We start from the raw sequence: 18,260 nt of genomic DNA on the forward strand, positions 1-18,260 counted from the left end.
GTGTCTCTACAATAGTTCTACATTCTATGTTAACACATTTCTAAACTCTAAAATAAGCTAAACATTCCTACATGGCTCAGTAGAGGCCAGGCTAGTTCACAGGTTAAATAAAGGGGAGGGCATCGACCTCCCCCTCTGCACACACCATCACTGTTTTGTAGCCTTCGACAGTGTCAGCACGACTGTGTCGCATATTGTTCCATTTATGACAAACTGCGATAGAAAATACAAATTCTTACAAACATTGTGTTTTTAAAGCTACTAGTGAAACAAAAACAGTGCAATAGATGCAAGCGTGCCAGTTGTTGACCCTGTAGTGCAGCTGACATGATGGACCGCTATAAGAAGGGGTTTGTGGACCCGCACCCTAGAACGAAAAAGGGAAGCACGCAGTGAGACTGTGTACTAAGGTTCTTGTCCAGTGTTAACTGAGAAGAAAGTATGCTAGCTATATGGCTGTTCACCAGAGCAATGGGCTGGTTATTCAAAAAAACAAAACAAACACCTCTCCGTGAATCGCTACCTTATCGTGGTGGAGTGGTTTGTGTGTCCCAGGGATCCCAGGGGCTATGTTGTCTGGGGACTTTTGCCCCCTGGTAGGGTCTCCCATGGCAAATTGATCCTGGGTGAGGCACCAGACAAAGAGCGAGACTTCAATGCTCATGTAGGTAACGACAGCAAGACCTGGAGGGGCGTGATTGGGAGGAACGGCCTCCCTGATCTGAACCCGAGCAGTGTTTTGTTATTGGACTTCTGTGCAAATCACAGTTTGGCCATAACGAACACCTTGTTCGAACATAAGAGTGTCCATAAGTGCACGTGGCACCAGGACACTCTAGGCCGCAGGTCGATGATCGATTTTGTAATCGTATCACCAGACCTGCGACCATATGTTCTGGACAATCGGGTAAAGACAGGGGGGTGGAGCTGTCAACTCATCACCACCTGGTGGTGAGTTGGATTAGGTGGCGGGGGAGGACGCTGGACAGACTCGGTGCACCTAAACGCGTAGTGAGGGTGTGCTGGGAATGTCTAGCAGAGGCCCCAGTCCGCGTGATCTTCAACGCACACCTCCGGCAGAGCTTCAACAGCATTCCGAGGGAGACTGGGGACATTGAGTCCGAATGGACCATGTTCAGTGTCTCCATTGCCGAAGCTGCTGCATTGAGCTGCGGCCGCAAGGTGGTCGGTGCCTGCCGTGGTGGTAATCCCCGAACCAAAAGGTGGACACTAGAGGTGAAGGGAGCCACCAGGCTGAAGAAGGAGTCCTATCGGGCTTGGTTAGCCTGTGGGACTCCGGAGGCAGCCGACAGGTATCAACAGGCAAAGCGGAATGCGGCTCGGACAGTGGCTGAAGCAAAAACTCGGGTGTGGGAGGAGTTTGGAGAGGCCATGGAAAAAGACTTTTGGACTGCCTCGAAGAGATTCTGGCAAACCGTCAGGCGTCTCAGGAGGGGAAAGCGGTGCTCTACCTGCACTGTGTATAGTGCTGGCGGACTGCTGCTGATGCCAACTGAGAAAATTGTCAGGCGGTGGAAGGAATACTTCGGGGACCTCCTTAATCCCACTGACACGTCTTCCGAGGAGGAGAGTCTAGGGTTGAGGGGAATGACCCGCCAATTTCCGGAGGCGAGGTCACTGAGGCAGTTAAACAACTCCTTGGTGGCAGAGCCCCTGGTGTTGATGAGGTCCGCCCCGAGTTCCTGAAGGCTCTGGACGTTGTAGGGCTGTCCTGGTTGACACGCCTCTACAATGTTGCGTGGAGATCAGGGGCAGTAGTAAGAGGGGAGACCGGAGGGTATGTTCCAACTACAGGGGGATCACACTCCTCAGCCTCCCTGGAAAGGAGAGTTCGTCCGCTAGTCAAACCTCGGATACAGGAGGAACAATGTGGTTTTCGTCCTGGTCGCGGAACACTGGACCAGCTCTTTATCCTCTCAAGGATACTTGAGGGTGCATGGGAGTTTGCCCAACCAGTCTACATGTGTTTTGTGGACTTGGAGAAGGCATTCGACCGTGTCCCTCGGGGTGTCCTGTGGGAGGTGGTGTCTGGCCCATTGCTACGGGCCATTCGATCCCTATACAACCGTTGCAAGAGCTTGGTTCGCATTGCCGGCAATAAGTGAGACTCGTTCCCGGTGGGTGATGGGCTCCGCCAGGGCTGCCCTTTGTCACTGGTTCTGTTCATAATTTTTATGGACAGGATTTCTAGGCGCAGCCAAGTGGCGGAAGGCTATCACTTTGGTGGCCTCAGAATCTCATCTCTGCTTTTTGCGGATGATGTGGTTCTGGTGGCTTCATCGGGTGAGGGCCTCCAGCTCGCACTGGAACGGTTCGCAGCCGAGTGTGAAGCAGCGGGAATGAGGATTCTCATGGGGTTCTCAGCCGGAAAAGGGTGGAGTGCCCACTCTGGGTCGGGGATGAGTTCCTGCCCCAAGCGGTGAAGTTCAAGTATCTCGGGGTCTTGTTCACGAGTGATGGGAGAGGGGAGCCGGAGATCGACAGACGGATTGGGGCTGCGGCTGCAGTGATGCGGACGCTGCACCGGTCCGTCGTGGTGAAGAGGGAGCTGAGTGTAAAAGCAAAGCTCTCAATTTATCGGACGATCTACGTCCCTACCCTCACCTATGGCCACGAGCTGTGGGTAGTGACCGAAAGAACGAGATCGCGGATACAAGCGGCAGAAATGAGCTTCCTCCGAAGGGTGGCTGGCCTCTCCCTTAGAGATAGGGTGAGAAGTTCGGCCATCCAGGAGGGGCTCACAGTAGAGCCGCTGTTGCTCCACATCGAAAGGAGCCAGTTGAGGTGGTTCGGGCATCTGACAAGGATTCCTCCTGGGCGCCTCCTGGTTGAGGTGTTCCAGGCATGTCCCACTGGGAGGAGGCCCCAGGGCAGACCCAGGATACGCTGGAGAGATTATATCTCTCGGCTGGCCTGGGAACGCCTTGGTGTTCCCCCAGATAAGCTGGAGGAGGTTGCTGGGGAGAGGGAGGTCTGGGCTTCTCTCCTTAGGCTGCTGCCCCCGCGACCCGGTGTTAAGGTTCTAACATTGAGGAAGGAGAGTACAAACAGCCATGGTCCCGAACTTGGTCAAACAATTGATATTAATGAAATAAACGCGTGGGAAGATCACTCTGTTCGCAGACAGGAATTGATCTTCGACTTAATCAAAGCATAAGCAGATATTTATACCATCAGAGTTTGACTTTAATGACGCCCCGCCAACGTCAGATACATTCCATACATAGGTCAGATCAAAACCACAATGACTTTTAACACAGTTTAAAAGAACATTATCTCTGTCTCGTCTGGAACACGAGCCCCACATCCTGCAAGAAACTGTTCCTCTTTTGCAGAGACAAACATGACTAACCTCTCACCTATAAATGAGTCTAACTAGTGTGTGTGTGTGTGTGTGTGTGTGTGTGTGTGTGTGTGTGTGTGTGTGTGTGTGTGTGTGTGTGTCGACCTTACATGCTCTCTCAATTCATCCGTTGCTCTTCTGACCTTTTACCAGGACAGAGGCTCATCCTTATGTGTAATAACCTAACTGAAACTATATGTACTATGTTGAATAAATGTTATAATCAGGAACCTCTACTAAAAGCTTAATCAAAGAATATAAAAGTATAAAAGACAATTTGAATAACCTAGTTATTCACATAGCCTCGTCCAAACAGCTCCTCAGAATAACCTGCACTTAGACTTTGCTTTCGGTTTCACTTCTGTAAAAGGCACACTCTGCAAACCTGCAATTTCCTGTCAGCCTGTGGCTCAGTCTTTCTGAAAGACACACTGTTTAAACATCTGAATGCAATATCAATACTGTAGATTATATTATTAATGCAATGGTAATGATGATAATTACTAACAATAGCAGTAAAATAATTTCCCTGCTCTCCACACCGGCCTCGGATAAAGCGGATGAAGATGGATGGATAGATGAACAAACAAACAAAAAAAACAAAGCCATCCCTTACAGTAAAATCTACACAAAGAACTGAAGTCTCTTTATTTATTTTTGTGTCAAACACAGATCAAAAGTGCTGTGCAAAAGTCTCGAGCCACCTCGTAGTATTTTATTCTATTGCATATAGTTTTTTATTCTTTTTATCTTCTCCTATACCTTTTTTCTTTCATTTGTGTTGTTCTAACTTTGCACTGTCTACTTTCTGAAACTTTGCACTGTCTACTTTCTGCTGTGACACAACAAATTTCCCATGTGTGGGACTAATAAAGCTTTATCTTATCTATCTTATCAACAGGTGCAGGAGGTAATTCAAATGTGAAACACTTTTCCTGTGACACACAGGAAAATACAGCATGAGTCAACAACTGTTTGTACAGGTTCTAATATACCAAAGTCAAAATTTTGTATCACCACCTTTATTCTTCAACACAGACTAAACCCTCTTTGGCAGCTCTCTAGTAATTACGTTAACTAGTCATGAGGAATAGTTCTCCAGGCTTCTTGAAGGACATTCAAAGCTCTTCTTTGGATGTTGGCTGACTTTTGTTCTGTTTTCTGTCAAGATGATTCCACACTACTTCAATAATGTTATGGCCCGGGCTCTGAGGAGGCCAATCCATGACTGATAGTGTTCCACTGCGTGGTTTTCCATTCAGATTTGCTTTTGGCAGTGTGTTTAGGATCATTGTCATGGTGACAAATATAGCAGCAAAGTGGTTCAGAAGGTCCTGAGTTCGACTCCACTATCTGTGTGGAGTTTGCATATTCTCCCCATGTTTGCATGAGTTATTGGTGTGAGTATGAATGGTTGTCTCTCCATGTTAGCCCTGTAAAAGCCTGGCTGCCTCTCACGGGTAGCTGGGGTAGGCTCCAGTCTCCACAGTGTCTTACAGATGTCTGTATACACAGTGGAACCCTCTCCTGACTTTTTTTGAACATACTGCTTCCTGAAGAATGGCTTCTTGTCGGCCACCCTTCCACTAAGACTATTTCTGATGGATCAACTGAAGCGTCAAATGATGAGGGTCAGCTCTCATGTCTTGTGTCAGCTCTTGTTGGATTTAAAAAAAAGAAAGAAAAAAAAGAAATCTACTTCTTAACAGCATGACTTTCATTATACTTTTTGTCTTATTTTTTTTGTCCTAACACATACACAAATGCCATTTTATATCTATCAAACTATGTTTTTATTGGCATTTTTCACAGATTCAACTAAATAATCTGTTCTGGTTCATTTCCAAGTTGTCTGCTATGTGTAGAAACACTGGGTCATGCATTGAGTTAGTCACCTTTTTTATACTTGAATGATTGACAGGTCAAGTGGCTTAAACAAACATCTGAAAATGTTCAGGCACAAGAATTGAACTGAAAACGCCAGGCTGCTTAGAAGCAAGATATTACAGTGGCTTGCAAAAGTATTCGGCCCCCTTGAACTTTCCCACATTTTGTCACATTACAGCCACAAACATTAATCAATTTTATTGGAATTCCACATGAAAGACCAATACAAAGTGGTGTACACGTGAGAAGTGGAACAAAAATCATACATGATTCCAAACATTTTTTACAAATAAATAACTGCAAAGTGGGGTGTGCGTAATTATTCAGCCCCCTTTGGTCTGAGTGCAGTCAGTTGACCATAGACATTACCTGTTGAGTGCTAATGACTAAATAGAGTGCACCTGTGTGTAATCTAATGTCAGTACAAATACAGCTGCTCTGTGACAGCTAGTGATGGGCAGATGAAGCTTCATGAAGCACTGAAGCTTTTCATTCAATTGGTTCATCCCAGCGCAAAGCTTCTTGAAGCTTCATTTGCTCTAGTAGGACACCTACTGGACGTAAAAATATTAGTTGGCATGAATTTGAAGAGTGTGGCCTTTTGCACACAGCCTGTAAATGTCAACAACAAAAGGAGTGTGTAAAACATGTATATTGTAGTGATGGCAGTATACTGTGTATATTTATACTGGCAGTGTGGAAAATGATTATTTGGAAATGCTTAAAATAGAAATGATCATTTACTGTGAGGTGAGGTGTGGTTGGGGTGTGGACAGTAGTTGTGCTTTTGCAACGTTGAGGTATGGACAGCTACACACTGAGGCTTTGAGCCTCAGTCCTGCCTGTTCACATTTTATTCTGTAAAAACTAAATTTTCACTGCTTTTATGACCTTTTTAGTGGGGAGAACATAGCTAGGATTTAATGATTTAACAAATCTTTTGAATCCTTTGTCCTCCACAATGCTAAATGGCTGGGAGTCCTCAATCACCATGCTGACCAGGTCTTCATCTATTTGAGATTGTTCTCCTGAGGAAAGACAATAAAGACAAAGCACAAATATAAATATCACACACGTAACTTATAACAGTTGTATAATATTGTTATATCATTTAGTAACATTACTGCATGCTATATTATCATTGCATTTGATGGCTCACCTGGTCTTGCTCCACAATCGGTGTTCCCCTTATTCTCATGCAAAGCTCTGTAGTGCCTATGCATGGATGAGGTATTGTTGTTATATCCCATCTCCCATGGCACATAGCAAACACTTCACCTTGTACAAAACTCAAGACAGCTTAACATAAATTGTATTGCACCATCAGTATTATGAAAATACATCTTCTGTAGAAATTTAAAGATCAAAATGTTCCCACACAGGGGAGGACATCCTCCTCTTCTTAGCTGGCTCCATTCTCTCCTGACTTTCTCTCCTCACTCTCATAAACCTCCAAACTGTCTCCAAACTGTCTCCAAACTCTCACTAACCGCAACTCTCCATCAAACACCCACATTTTTGAATGAAGTCTGAGGGGTTTATATCGCTGTCATATCTCGCGGCAAAGTTCGAACCACTTCATGTGGTACAGCCGGGCAGCGAGGCTTCAGACGTCATCATTTTCAGCTCCTCCCATAAATGAAGCAAGCCTCGATACGCGCATCGCGGAAACGCTCCCTCAATTACTCGACACAAGCTTCGAAGCCTCGATACAGAATGTCACATCACTAGTGACGGCCTCAGAGGTTGTCTAAGAGAATATTGGGAGCAACAACACCATGAAGTCCAAAGAACACAGCAAACAGGTCAGGGATAAAGTTATTGAGAAATTTAAAGCAGGCTTAGGCTACAAAAAGATTTCCCAAGCCTTGAACATCCCACGGAGCACTGTTCAAGCGATCATTCAGAAATGGAAGGAGTATGGCACAACTGTAAACCTACCAAGACAAGGCCGTCCACCTAAACTCACAGGCCGAACAAGGAGAGCGCTGATCAGAAATGCAGCCAAGAGGCCCATGGTGACTCTGGATGAGCTGCAGAGATCTACAGCTCAGGTGGGGGAATCTGTCCATAGGACAACTATTAGTCGTGCACTGCACAAAGTTGGCCTTTATGGAAGAGTGGCAAGAAGAAAGCCATTGTTAACAGAAAACCATAAGAAGTCCCGTTTGCAGTTTGCCACAAAGCCATGTGGGGGAAACAGCAAACATGTGGAAGAAGGTGCTCTGGTCAGATGAGACCAAAATGGAACATTTTGGCCAAAATGCAAAACGCTATGTGTGACGGAAAACTAACACTGCACATCACTGTGAACACACTATCCCCACTGTCAAATATGGTGGTGGCAGCATCATGCTCTGGGGGTGCTTCTCTTCAGCAGGGACAGGGAAGCTGGTCAGAGTTGATAGGAAGATGGATGGAGCCAAATACAGGGCAATCTTGGAAGAAAACCTCTTGGAGTCTGCAAAAGACTTGAGACTGGGGCGGAGGTTCACCTTCCAGCAGGACAACGACCCTAAACATAAAGCCAGGGCAACAATGGAATGGTTTAAAACAAAACATATCCATGTGTTAGAACGGCCCAAAGTCCAGGTCTAAATCCAATCGAGAACCTCTGGCAAGATCTGAAAACTGCTGTTCACAAACGCTGTCCATCTAATCTGACTGAGCTGGAGCTGTTTTGCAAAGAAGAATGGGCAAGGATTTCAGTCTCTAGATATGCAAAGCTGGTAGAGATATACCCTAAAAGACTGGCTGATGTAATTGCTGAATATTTACACACACCCCACTTTTTAGTTATTTATTTGTGAAAAATGTTTGGAATCATGTATGATTTTTGTTCCACTTCTCACTTGTACACCACTTTGTATTGGTCTTTCATGTGGAATTCCAATAAAATTGATTCATGTTTGTGGGGGCCGAATACTTTTGCAAGCCACTGTAAGAAATGAAAGATGAGTTAAGATTTTTGCACAGTACTGATCCAGGAGACTATAGCACATAGCCACCAGACTAACCAGAAAAGGGTTGCTAGAGACCATAGGTCCTGCCATTGCCTGCCCAAAAGGAGTTGCAACAGACTTGGCCTGGCCGAAGGCTGGAAATCCTCCACCTGAAAGACATAATGTGATTTCAAGTGTTACATGATGGACATGGATCTCTCTCTCTCTCATTTATCTATCTAGCTTGCTCTATATTATTTTCATATAGCTATAAATATAATTAAAACAATAATAACAATAATAATAATAATATTACTGTTGTGATATTTTGATACCACGGTAGCATTTACAGGATATTGCTTTGTAGTGAAAACTGTTACTCAATAAGGCCCATTTACTAGTTGTTTTTCTCTTTCTCTCTGACCCAAGAATTGATGTGTAAGACTCACAGGCTGGTACCCCAAGGTCGAAAACACCACAGAGACGAGACCACTTCCTTACTCCCATCCTCCCTTTTTCTTTATCTCTTAGAAAAAGGCTCGTTAAAGGCCAGGTGGTTTGTTTCAGAATTCACTAATGAAAGAACTCTGTATTCTATGTCTAGGAGTGTATTTTGCTGGGATGATCATAAATTGTAGCTGAACTGATAAACTACACACAGGATACTTCTTTGCTCACAAGGCAGGAAGACGTTTCCTTATTTGGTCTGTACCGGAACTTGCTGACACACGAACCTTTTTTTCTCTATATAAGCTGTTGTATACTTAATAAACCTTTGAGTCGATTGGGAAGGCAACCTAAAGCAGTCTCTGTTTTCTTGTTCTCCCAAGCTGCTCCCGAGCTCGTACTAACACGCTGAATGGCATACCTGAGTGTTATTTTAAATAATTAGGAATCTTAGAAGGAAAGGACAGAACTCTGCTTATCGCTCGTGCCTTGGAGGGAAAACCGGGATGGACATTTTTTTCCTTCAATTACCAAACCAAATAAGACCTCTTCCGTCAGGGTTAATTGAGTGAACCAAATATTACATGAAGAAAAATTTTATAGATGACCACTTGACAACTACAGCTCAAATCTCACCATAGCCATTAGTGTCTACATGACACACACCGTTGGGTTGCTGGGGATAGGCGGGAGGCTGAGGGAAGGGAGCCTGACCAGGAAAGGGTTGCTGGAACGTTCCACTAAAGCTGGTGGGGAGGTTGAAGGCTGCAGTATTCCCAAATCCAGCTGGCATACTCATGGAGCCTGTGCCAAATGGTGCTGCAAAATAGCAGAACAGCAACATTTAGGAACCAACAAAAGCTCAAAATTTGGTTTGATCTATTGCTGCGATTCTGTAACCCAGTGTGACTCGTTTTGGGCAAAAACGTCTACAATTCAGTATTGTGTGTCGTGTTGGGATTGTCAGAATCTCAGTTTTGTTTCGTTTTTTATTTGGCTAGTTTAAACACATGCAATAAGAGTGTCTGCACACAAGCTGTAGAAAAAAAGAAAAGAGGGAGTCAGAATCAGACGTTTAGTGGCAGTGTCTGATCTCTGGTGAACACACAGGAGCAACAGCTGGGATCAAAATGTGTCAGACAGCCAGCTAAAAACCAAACAATTCTATCAGCGATTTAAGAAAAACAAAATAAAACATACACACACACAGTTTACAGCTGATAAAGTGATACAGGCTACAGTATTTGACCACAATAATATGAAAAATAACATTTGATGCATGACAAGAAAGAAAATTATGAACTGAACTTTAAACAAGCACTAATGAATGATCAATTGTAACCAACAGGCCTGGACTACTTCTATATCAATACTATTACCCTGGGAATTGTGAGCGTGGCATTTCTCGTCTCATTCTGGTTGCCCATGCCCCAAACAAGCATGTTCTTCAAAGGGAAGAAGGCTGCAGCTGTAGACTGCCAGCAAGAGGGGCTACGGGGAGAAAAGGAGAAAAGGACTCCATAAGGATGGAGAAGGCTCGGGGAAAGGGAAGATGGAATATAATAGCAGTGCTGGCTACTGCAGCAGAGAAACTGTTCATCTGCTTTGGCAAAGCTTCAGGGAGTCCTACTCTTCCAGGCATTTCTTTTCTTTCAATATTTTTTTTTAAATCACTAAGATGCTTTGAGTGCCCACTTGCATTTAATTAACACCTGGGATTACTACTAATTGGTCCAAATTTTTATAATGTATTCATAGGGTACTTCTTTTAAACAGTAGAAGTAGCTGTACAGTCATCATCATAATCTCTTGTAATAATTATCACCATTCAGACATTTAATCTACTGGTCCCTGTGGTGGGCTCTGGCCACAGCTGGCTACGTGCAGGTCTTCAACTACATCCAGCTTATGTGGGACCATATAGAGCCATCTGCCACATCATCCATCTACAACGGAGGAGTGGAGGCTGCATGCTTTCTTGTAGGTAAGATTGGTGTTAGAGCGGGTTATTTTAGATTAAAAGTAATAATTACAGGATGTTCCAGTCAAGCGACTGTAACAGCGTGAATGTGTCTACATCAGTCAGGGTGAAATACATATTGTTTGTTTTGGTCTGACCTCATTTATTAAAAGCAGACAAAGAGCGATTCAGAAGACCCTTATGAAGAGAACATCAAGGGAACAGTTTACCCTGCCGGGGATAGGGTTACCAGGGCCCCGCCCTGGAGCCAGGCCCGGGGAGGGTGCCCGAGGGCAAGCGTCTGGTGGCTGGGCCTTACGGTGTGTTCACACCGAACGCGATGGACGCAAATAGAGCGTCAGGTTTACATGTAAAGTCAATGGAAAGGCGCGATGACACACGATTGCGGGTCCTGCGAAAATTCAGAAGCAGATTTGCGTCGCGAAAACGCCAAAACGTGTGAAACGCACGTCAGTGTAGCGCGTCTGGCGCATTTGACGCGCGAATAAAACCACGCGCGTCAGTTTTTTTGTTGCATTTTGTGCATACGCGCATTTCGCGTCTACCGCTCGAGTTGGAAAAATCTGAACTCCAGCGTCAAATCGCGCCGCGACAACCAATTAGGAGCCTGGTGACGTGGCTTTGACCTAGGTCAAAGGGGCAGATCCAGCCAAAGCCTTTCATACTTCAATGGAGGGGAAGGCTAATCAATGCGGTAGCAAACAACTCGGAGCTGTACGACACCAGCTGCTTTCTGTACCGAGACAGAAATAAAAAGGACTGAGCTTGGAGGAAGATATGTGAAGAGATCGGGCAACCTGGTAAGTTCATTCATTTCTCTTTTGAAAGTTTTTACTGACCCGGGAAAGTTGCACAAAAGCTAGCAAGCCACCGCTATTTTCCCACTGAAGTACAAATACCGTTCTGCTTTTATCCATGTTGTCATTTAGGAATATATTTTATTGTTTATTAATAAACAGCACACAGTGGTCCCGCTGTTCATCCGTCACTGCTTCACTTTTTCGCTGATTTTTTTTATTGCACAGTACAGCATTGCATTCTGCAGCCTGATTGACAAATCTCCTTCGTGTCGTGTCTCCTGCGCTTGCCAAATTTATCACTTTTGGTTTTGATAACCATCACGTCCAATAGAAAAAACAGCACAAAAACACCCATAACTATGACCCTCATTCGGAAATACACACCTGCACCGCGAGGGAAAAAGGCGCACGAAAGTGGCGGGCAGATGAAGACAAACCGCGGCATAATAATACTTTTACGTTTTGCAATCTACAAAGGTTTGCACTTTGAGAATCAATTGTGAGAACTGTGACCAATGTTCATGTGTGTGGGGAAAACAGTGTATAAAGTGCGTGACCAGGGGCTAGTTATTCTGAGAACCCCTGCTGCAATAAATGAGAGACCACTGTCTACTCTACGATTATTATAGTCAACCTGTTAACATTTAATACTGTATTGATAGAACCAACTGATTCTGCAGCAGAGCATCCCCAGTCCCTGAGCTCCTGCTGCTGCACCCACAGGTATGTACAGCAAGCACTGATACCTTTTCAGTCGGTGGGATTGCCTTGTGATCACCTTTACTAAATATCTACAACCAATCTGATTATATCCTGTTTTTGTTTTTTTGTTTTTTTCAATGTTGAAATTAAAATCTAGTAGCAGTCTTCTCGTTTCTTTGTGTTTTGTGCTGTTTTACAGGCCCACAGGGGAGGACGGCTCCGAGGCAGATGAGGGACGGGTCCCAGGACGGTCCATCGGCGCTGGAGCTGGCCATCCTGGTATCCCTGAAGAGTCCACACCAGTCTCCAATGGAGCATTTCCTCCTCAGCCTTGTTCCTGCTCTGGAGAGCAGCTGGTCCTTTTTATTCCTGTCTCTCTGTAAATTCTTATATTTTATATATTTATGTTTAATGTTTTTCTGTTTGAGAATTTTAATATTATTTCAAATACATTTTTATAATGACTAATGTCTCAGTTCTACTACACAGCAAATGTTGGCACACGACTTGACACATGTAGAATTTATTTCATATTATACTAATGACAAAATATACTAATACAGTGGGATGCAAAAGTTTGGGCAACCTTGTTAATAGCCATCATTTTCCTGTATAAATCGTTGGTTGTTACAATAAAAAAATGTCAGTTAAATATCATACAGGAGACACACACAGTGATATTTGAGAAGTGAAAAGAAGTTTACTGGATTTACAGAAAGTGTGCAATAATTGTTTAAACAAAATCAAGCAGGTGCATAAATTTGGGCACCACAAAAAAGAACTTAAATAAATATTTAGTGTATATCAATGTGTGTGTCTCCTATATGATATATGGGGTGCCTTTGTCTGGACGTGCTTCCCATCCAGAGCTGCATAGCACAGAGGAAAGTTCCAGCGCTCCTGGAATCCCTCTGTGATGGACCGCCAGTCTCCAGGTGAAGGCGCAGCCATGAAGTTGTCCACTAGACAGTCCCAGATGGCCGTCGCTGCCTGGGGGGTGATCTGGTTCAACGTGGACACACCGACTCTGTAACTGAATGCTTGGTCGTGAAGGAGTCCCCGGTGACAAGGAACCTGGACAAAATTGTTCAAAATTAGTATTATGTGTACTGCAGTTACAAAATACATTATTCAAATTCCAAAATACTTTTGTGATGTCATTTAAATCACAAAACTTAAATCTTACATAAAACATTTTGTAATTATAAGGATAATTACAAAATGTATATTAGATAATATCTAAAACAGCTGTGTTTTGTTTTAACTTTAACATATCATAATTTGATTGGTAGCAACTTTTGCCACTACAGTGTGCCAATCACTCACAATTCCTAAACATGTCAATCAGGTAGGAATGAAGTAAGACATTAATAGAAATAAAGAGTTGTATGTTGACATGTAGCCCTTTCCTTGCTTAAATCATTAATATTTTTGAACAATTAATCTGTGATAAGACATAGCTTATCAAGATAGAACCATGTAACTAAAGATGAACCAAACTGTTCACAGTTTTATCTAACTCTGTTTTAATAAGGGCTGGTGAGCCCTGTTATAGAGTCTGACAGCTGCAGGGATTATATACAAATATTCAACTATCCCAGAATTAAACCAGTTCTAAATAAAAAGGAGTGAGTATCACTACAAAGGTTAACTCAGTGGTCCTAATGCTACAGTTTGATATCAGCAAACACCGAGCGCATACATTGATGTGACACCACAGCCATGGTATCATTGCAAACACTGATAACAGCATAAATCGAATTAAATCGGGACTTGATGAGAGCTTCTGAGTATCACTAGAAATATTATAAACAGTCGTCTCTGTACCACAGTTTGCTATCAGTAAACACCGACAGCATTCACTGTTAGCATAACACATCCATGTTAGCAGTGTATAAATGGATGGTTTAGCATATTAGCACAGGTATCAATAAAGGACTACCGTATTAAACACTTTTACTAACCTCAGGCAGACGGACAGGCGCTCTGCAGGTGGGATTGAGCGCCTGTAATTGGTGTCTAGGCGGGCGATGCTGGGACCGACGAGGGAAAGCAGTAGAGGTGGGAATCACCATACACCCCACGATACGATATTATCACAATACTTAACTCACGATACGATATTATTGAGATTTATTTATTTATTTATTTATTTTTATATATATATATTTTTGCAATATTCTGGGTATTGCAATACGATATTTTGTGATTTATCACATATTTTTTCTACTGCAGATTTTGTCCATAAAGGTAAACTTTATCAATATTCATTTTATCTAATAATAAAGTCTCACACTCAGTCTTTCTCTCATGTCAGTCAGTTTTATTGCTGACAAAGTGAATGGTTTGTATAACAGTCTAGTAACCAACTTAACTGAACGTAACTATCTGGTACAATTATAGCTTAAAACAAAATATAATTTTACATTAAATAAAAAAGTTTTAAATTTAAATAAAATAAAACATTTCTTAAATTAAAATAAGTAAACTGTCCTGTTTGTTGCTGCCCTAAAAAGTTAAACACATTTGGACAGTGAAGCAATGTCAGCATTCTTGCTCAGAAAAAGGAGCTGATCAACATGCTCTGAAGTCAGAGTGCTCCGTTTTGCTGTGACGATGTCTCCAGCGGTTGAGAAGACTCTTTCAGCCGAGACACTAGTACCTGGGATACAAAGGTATCTTTTTGCCAGTGTGGCCAGGAAAGAATAGACTTCCTCATGGGATTTCCACCAGCTTAGTGGGTCTTCTGTGAGTGCCAGTGACGTGACCTCCTGGTATCTTTTCACCTCCTCCTCAGCTGTGGCAGATAATGATTTTGGTGGGGCTCCAACATCACCATAAGTCTGACCAAGCAAGTCTGTTAACCCACAAGACTTCCTCATCTTGGCTGGTATGAGAGGGGGTCTGAGATTTTGTTCAGTCTCGTCAGGTTTCTCATGATGTTCATGGGCTTCTGGCTCACAGATGGGCTGCTGCCTCTTTTCTTCCTGTAGAAAACCCACACACATACAGAGAGAGGAAGAAAATAAATATTTCATATCTTTTAGTATGCAGTAATATGTTAGCAAATTATAATTAATGTATTTAATTGTTAAATAGAATATTACCAATATGACAAAAATATCACCGATCTACTAATATTGTAAGTAAGTTATTTAAATTATAACACCAGAATGTTTGCTTACCTGAAGGGTTATAGCCTCAGCAACCACTCTGGCACAGGTTTCCTGTCTTTCCTCCAGTGACAGGAACGGCAGGGTTTTAAAGCGTGGGTCGAGAGCTGATGCTGTGTAGAGGGTGTTCCTCTCGACTGTGCTGGCATATCTCTTCTTAAGATCTTGACTGATACTTTGCTTGATGTTTCTGACCAGTGCTGTGTCACCAATGTTGTCTTGGGTGTCGTGCAACAGCTGTGCTAGCAGCCGTGCTACAAGAGACAGAGTAGGATTCTTTTCCTCAGACATCACAGTAGTCGCGACTTGCAATGACTTCAAGGCCCGGACAATTTCTTCAGTGTTCCCAATATCCGTCTCGTTTAGAGTAAAGATATCTGTGCTACTCTTTCTGACTTCGGGAGACAGCAGCGCTGCACAAATCGCAGGTTGTTGTTCAAGGAAACGCTGGAGCATGTCATAAGCACTGTTCCATCTCGTGCAGATGTCGGTCTTGAGCTTGTGAGTCGGGAGCTGTAACATTTTCTGTTTTTGCTCCAGAGCGTGGTTTGCCACTGTGCTTCTATTGAAAAACCCAGTTATGCGCCGCACTCTTCCCAAGACCCTGGCTGCTGCAGGCAGGTTTAAGGCTCGTTGTGATGCCAGATTGAGGGTATGGGCGAAACACTTCACATGCAGGTATTCCGCTAGCTGAGTGGCAATTGTCACATTAGAAGCATTGTCGGTGACAACCACCAGATTTTTGTCGGCAATCCCCCATTCCTGTGCTGCATTTTGCAGGAGATTTGCAATGTTCGCTCCGGTGTGACTTTCATGTAATGTTCGAGTTTGGAGAACGTAAGACAGCAGTTGCCAGTCCGCTGTGAGATAATGAGCTGTTATAGTCACATATGAATCCACAGCCCGCGAGGTCCATGCGTCGCAAGTTAATGCAACCCTTTCTGCTGTGCTCAAACTTTCCTCAACTTTACGCTTCACATCTATGTAGAGATTGGGTACGGCTGTGTCCGCGAAAAAACGTCGTGATGGTATCACATACCTGGGTTCCAGCGTCTTGATCATGTAAGAAAAGCCCTCGTTTTCCACAATGTTGTAAGGACGCAGGTCTTTGCAGATGAAGTACATGATAGATTGTGTTATTTTCTTAGCTCGCTCTGAATTGGGAGATAGCTTTGCTAAGCTAAGAGTGTCCAGCGTTGGTTGATTTTTCAGTGGAGCTGATTCAGAGCTAGCTTTCCCGTCCGCGGTTAATGCTATTTTTGGATGGTGCCGTGTAAGATGGGCCCTCATGTTCGTAGTATTCCCAGAGTACTTTATTTTCATACGACACACCTTGCAAATCCCGTGTGTCATATCCATCTCATTTGTTCCATCCTTGTTAAAAAATCCAAAGTACGTCCAAACATTTGATTTAAACGCAGATGGCGCTTTCCTGATCTCTTTTTCTTCCTCCATCTTTGTTTGATCTATTTTCCCATGTGCTGACCTAACCTCTGCTGACCTCACTAGAGAAAAAGCTCAACTGCACCATCTGGTGGACTGGAAGTTTTTGGAACAAAATATCGATATCTGCTGTCCCTGTATCGATACATTATTAGCAAACAAAATATCATGATACTACGCAGTATCGATTTTTTCCCCCACCTCTAGAAAGCAGGTCCTCAAACTGGCTGACGGTGATATCTCTGGAATCGGCCGTCATCCAGGCGCAGCTCCTGGAGCAAATGGTGAAACTCACCAAACTGCTCATGCCTCTGGAGGACCTGATGGACCCAGGTATGGCAAGGACGTCTTTTACGCCGCTGCTCTGCTCTCCACAGTACATAGAGAAGGGACACTCTCTCTTGAAGCGCTAGCTCGACAGCTGCCATCTTGCAAGGATACCGGTCTGGCACAACTTCCTCCCACATTCCTCCCACATTTCCGGTTCACGCACGTCAAAATATGATATTTTGACCCGCAATGGATTTTTCTTGGACACGCGTTAAGACGCGAATGTGCACGCGTCAAATTAGGGGCGTTTGGGGCGTTTTGTTCGCGTCCATCGCGTGAACACACCGTTAGTCCATGGGGCCCGGCTGGGCACAGCCCGAAGAGGAGACATGGGCCTATCCTCCCACAGACCCACCACCCGCTGGAGGCGCCATAGGGGTCGGGTGCATTGTGTGCCGGGTGGCGGCCAGGAGCGGAGGCCCTGGCGGACTGATCCCCGGCTGCCAAGACTGGCAATAGGGACATGGAATGTCACCTCTCTGGTGGGGAAGGAGCCTGAGTTAGTGCGTGAGGTTGAGAGGTACCGGCTAGATATAGTCGGGCTCACCTCTACGCATGGCTTGGGCTCTGGAACCAGTGTCCTGGAGAGGGGCTGGACTCTGTCTCAGTCTGGAGTTGCCCCTGGTGAGAGGTGGCGGGCTTCTAATATCCCCTCGGCTTGCTGCCGGTACGTTGGGGTTTTTCCCGGTGGATGAGAGGGCTTGTTCCCTGCGCCTTAGGGTCGGGGAATGGGTCCTGACTGTCATCTGCGCTTATGCGCCGAATGGCAGTTCAGAGCACCCAGCCTTCTTAGAGTCCCTTCAATGCTCACGTGTGTAACGACAGCGAGACCTGGAGGGGTGTGATTGGGAGGAATGGCCTCCCTGATCTGAACCCGAGCAGTGTTTTGTTATTGGACTTCTGTGCAAATCACAGTTTGGCCATAACGAACACCTTGTTCGAACATAAGAGTGTCCATAAGTGCACGTGGCACCAGGATGCTCTAGGCCGTAGGTCGATGATCGATTTTGTAATCGTATCACCAGACCTGCGACCATATGTTCTGGACAATCGGGTAAAGACAGGGGCTGAGCTGTCAACTTATCATCACCTGGTGGTGAGTTGGACCAGGTGGCGGGGGAGGACGCTGGACAGACTCGGTGCACCTAAACGCGTAGTGAGGGTGTGCTGGGAACGTCTAGCAGAGGCCCC

At 44.4% G+C, this 18,260-nt stretch overlaps 1 protein-coding gene across 1 annotated transcript; it reads right to left on the bottom strand.

The window, feature by feature from the left end:
- Positions 1–14,516: 14,516 nt before the first annotated feature.
- On the bottom strand, positions 14,517–15,818 carry LOC147314257 (E3 SUMO-protein ligase ZBED1-like). The gene is made up of 2 exons (XM_086260224.1): positions 15,309–15,818; positions 14,517–15,110 (listed from the first exon to the last, which is right to left on the bottom strand). Exons 1-2 carry the CDS (start codon positions 15,816–15,818, stop codon positions 14,640–14,642), a joined length of 981 nt encoding a protein of 326 aa, XP_086116350.1. The 3' UTR covers positions 14,517–14,639.
- Between the last annotated feature and the right edge of the window lie 2,442 nt (positions 15,819–18,260).

Source organism: Aulonocara sp. 'chitande type north' Nkhata Bay, linkage group LG14 (genome assembly GCF_057382095.1).
Source record: "Aulonocara sp. 'chitande type north' Nkhata Bay isolate Kocher_YH1m ecotype deep benthic linkage group LG14, A_spYH_male_GT1.1, whole genome shotgun sequence".
Taxonomy (NCBI): domain Eukaryota; kingdom Metazoa; phylum Chordata; class Actinopteri; order Cichliformes; family Cichlidae; genus Aulonocara; species Aulonocara sp. 'chitande type north' Nkhata Bay.

Bases quoted from the DNA above. Each gene is read 5' to 3' on its own strand.
- LOC147314257 (XM_086260224.1), bottom strand. From the start codon at position 15,818: ATGTTACAGCTCCCGACTCACAAGCTCAAGACCGACATCTGCACGAGA. The intron at 15,111-15,308 runs GTAAGCAAACAT...GGTTTTCTACAG, and splicing joins CTGAGGCTATAACCCTTCAG to GAAGAAAAGAGGCAGCAGCC.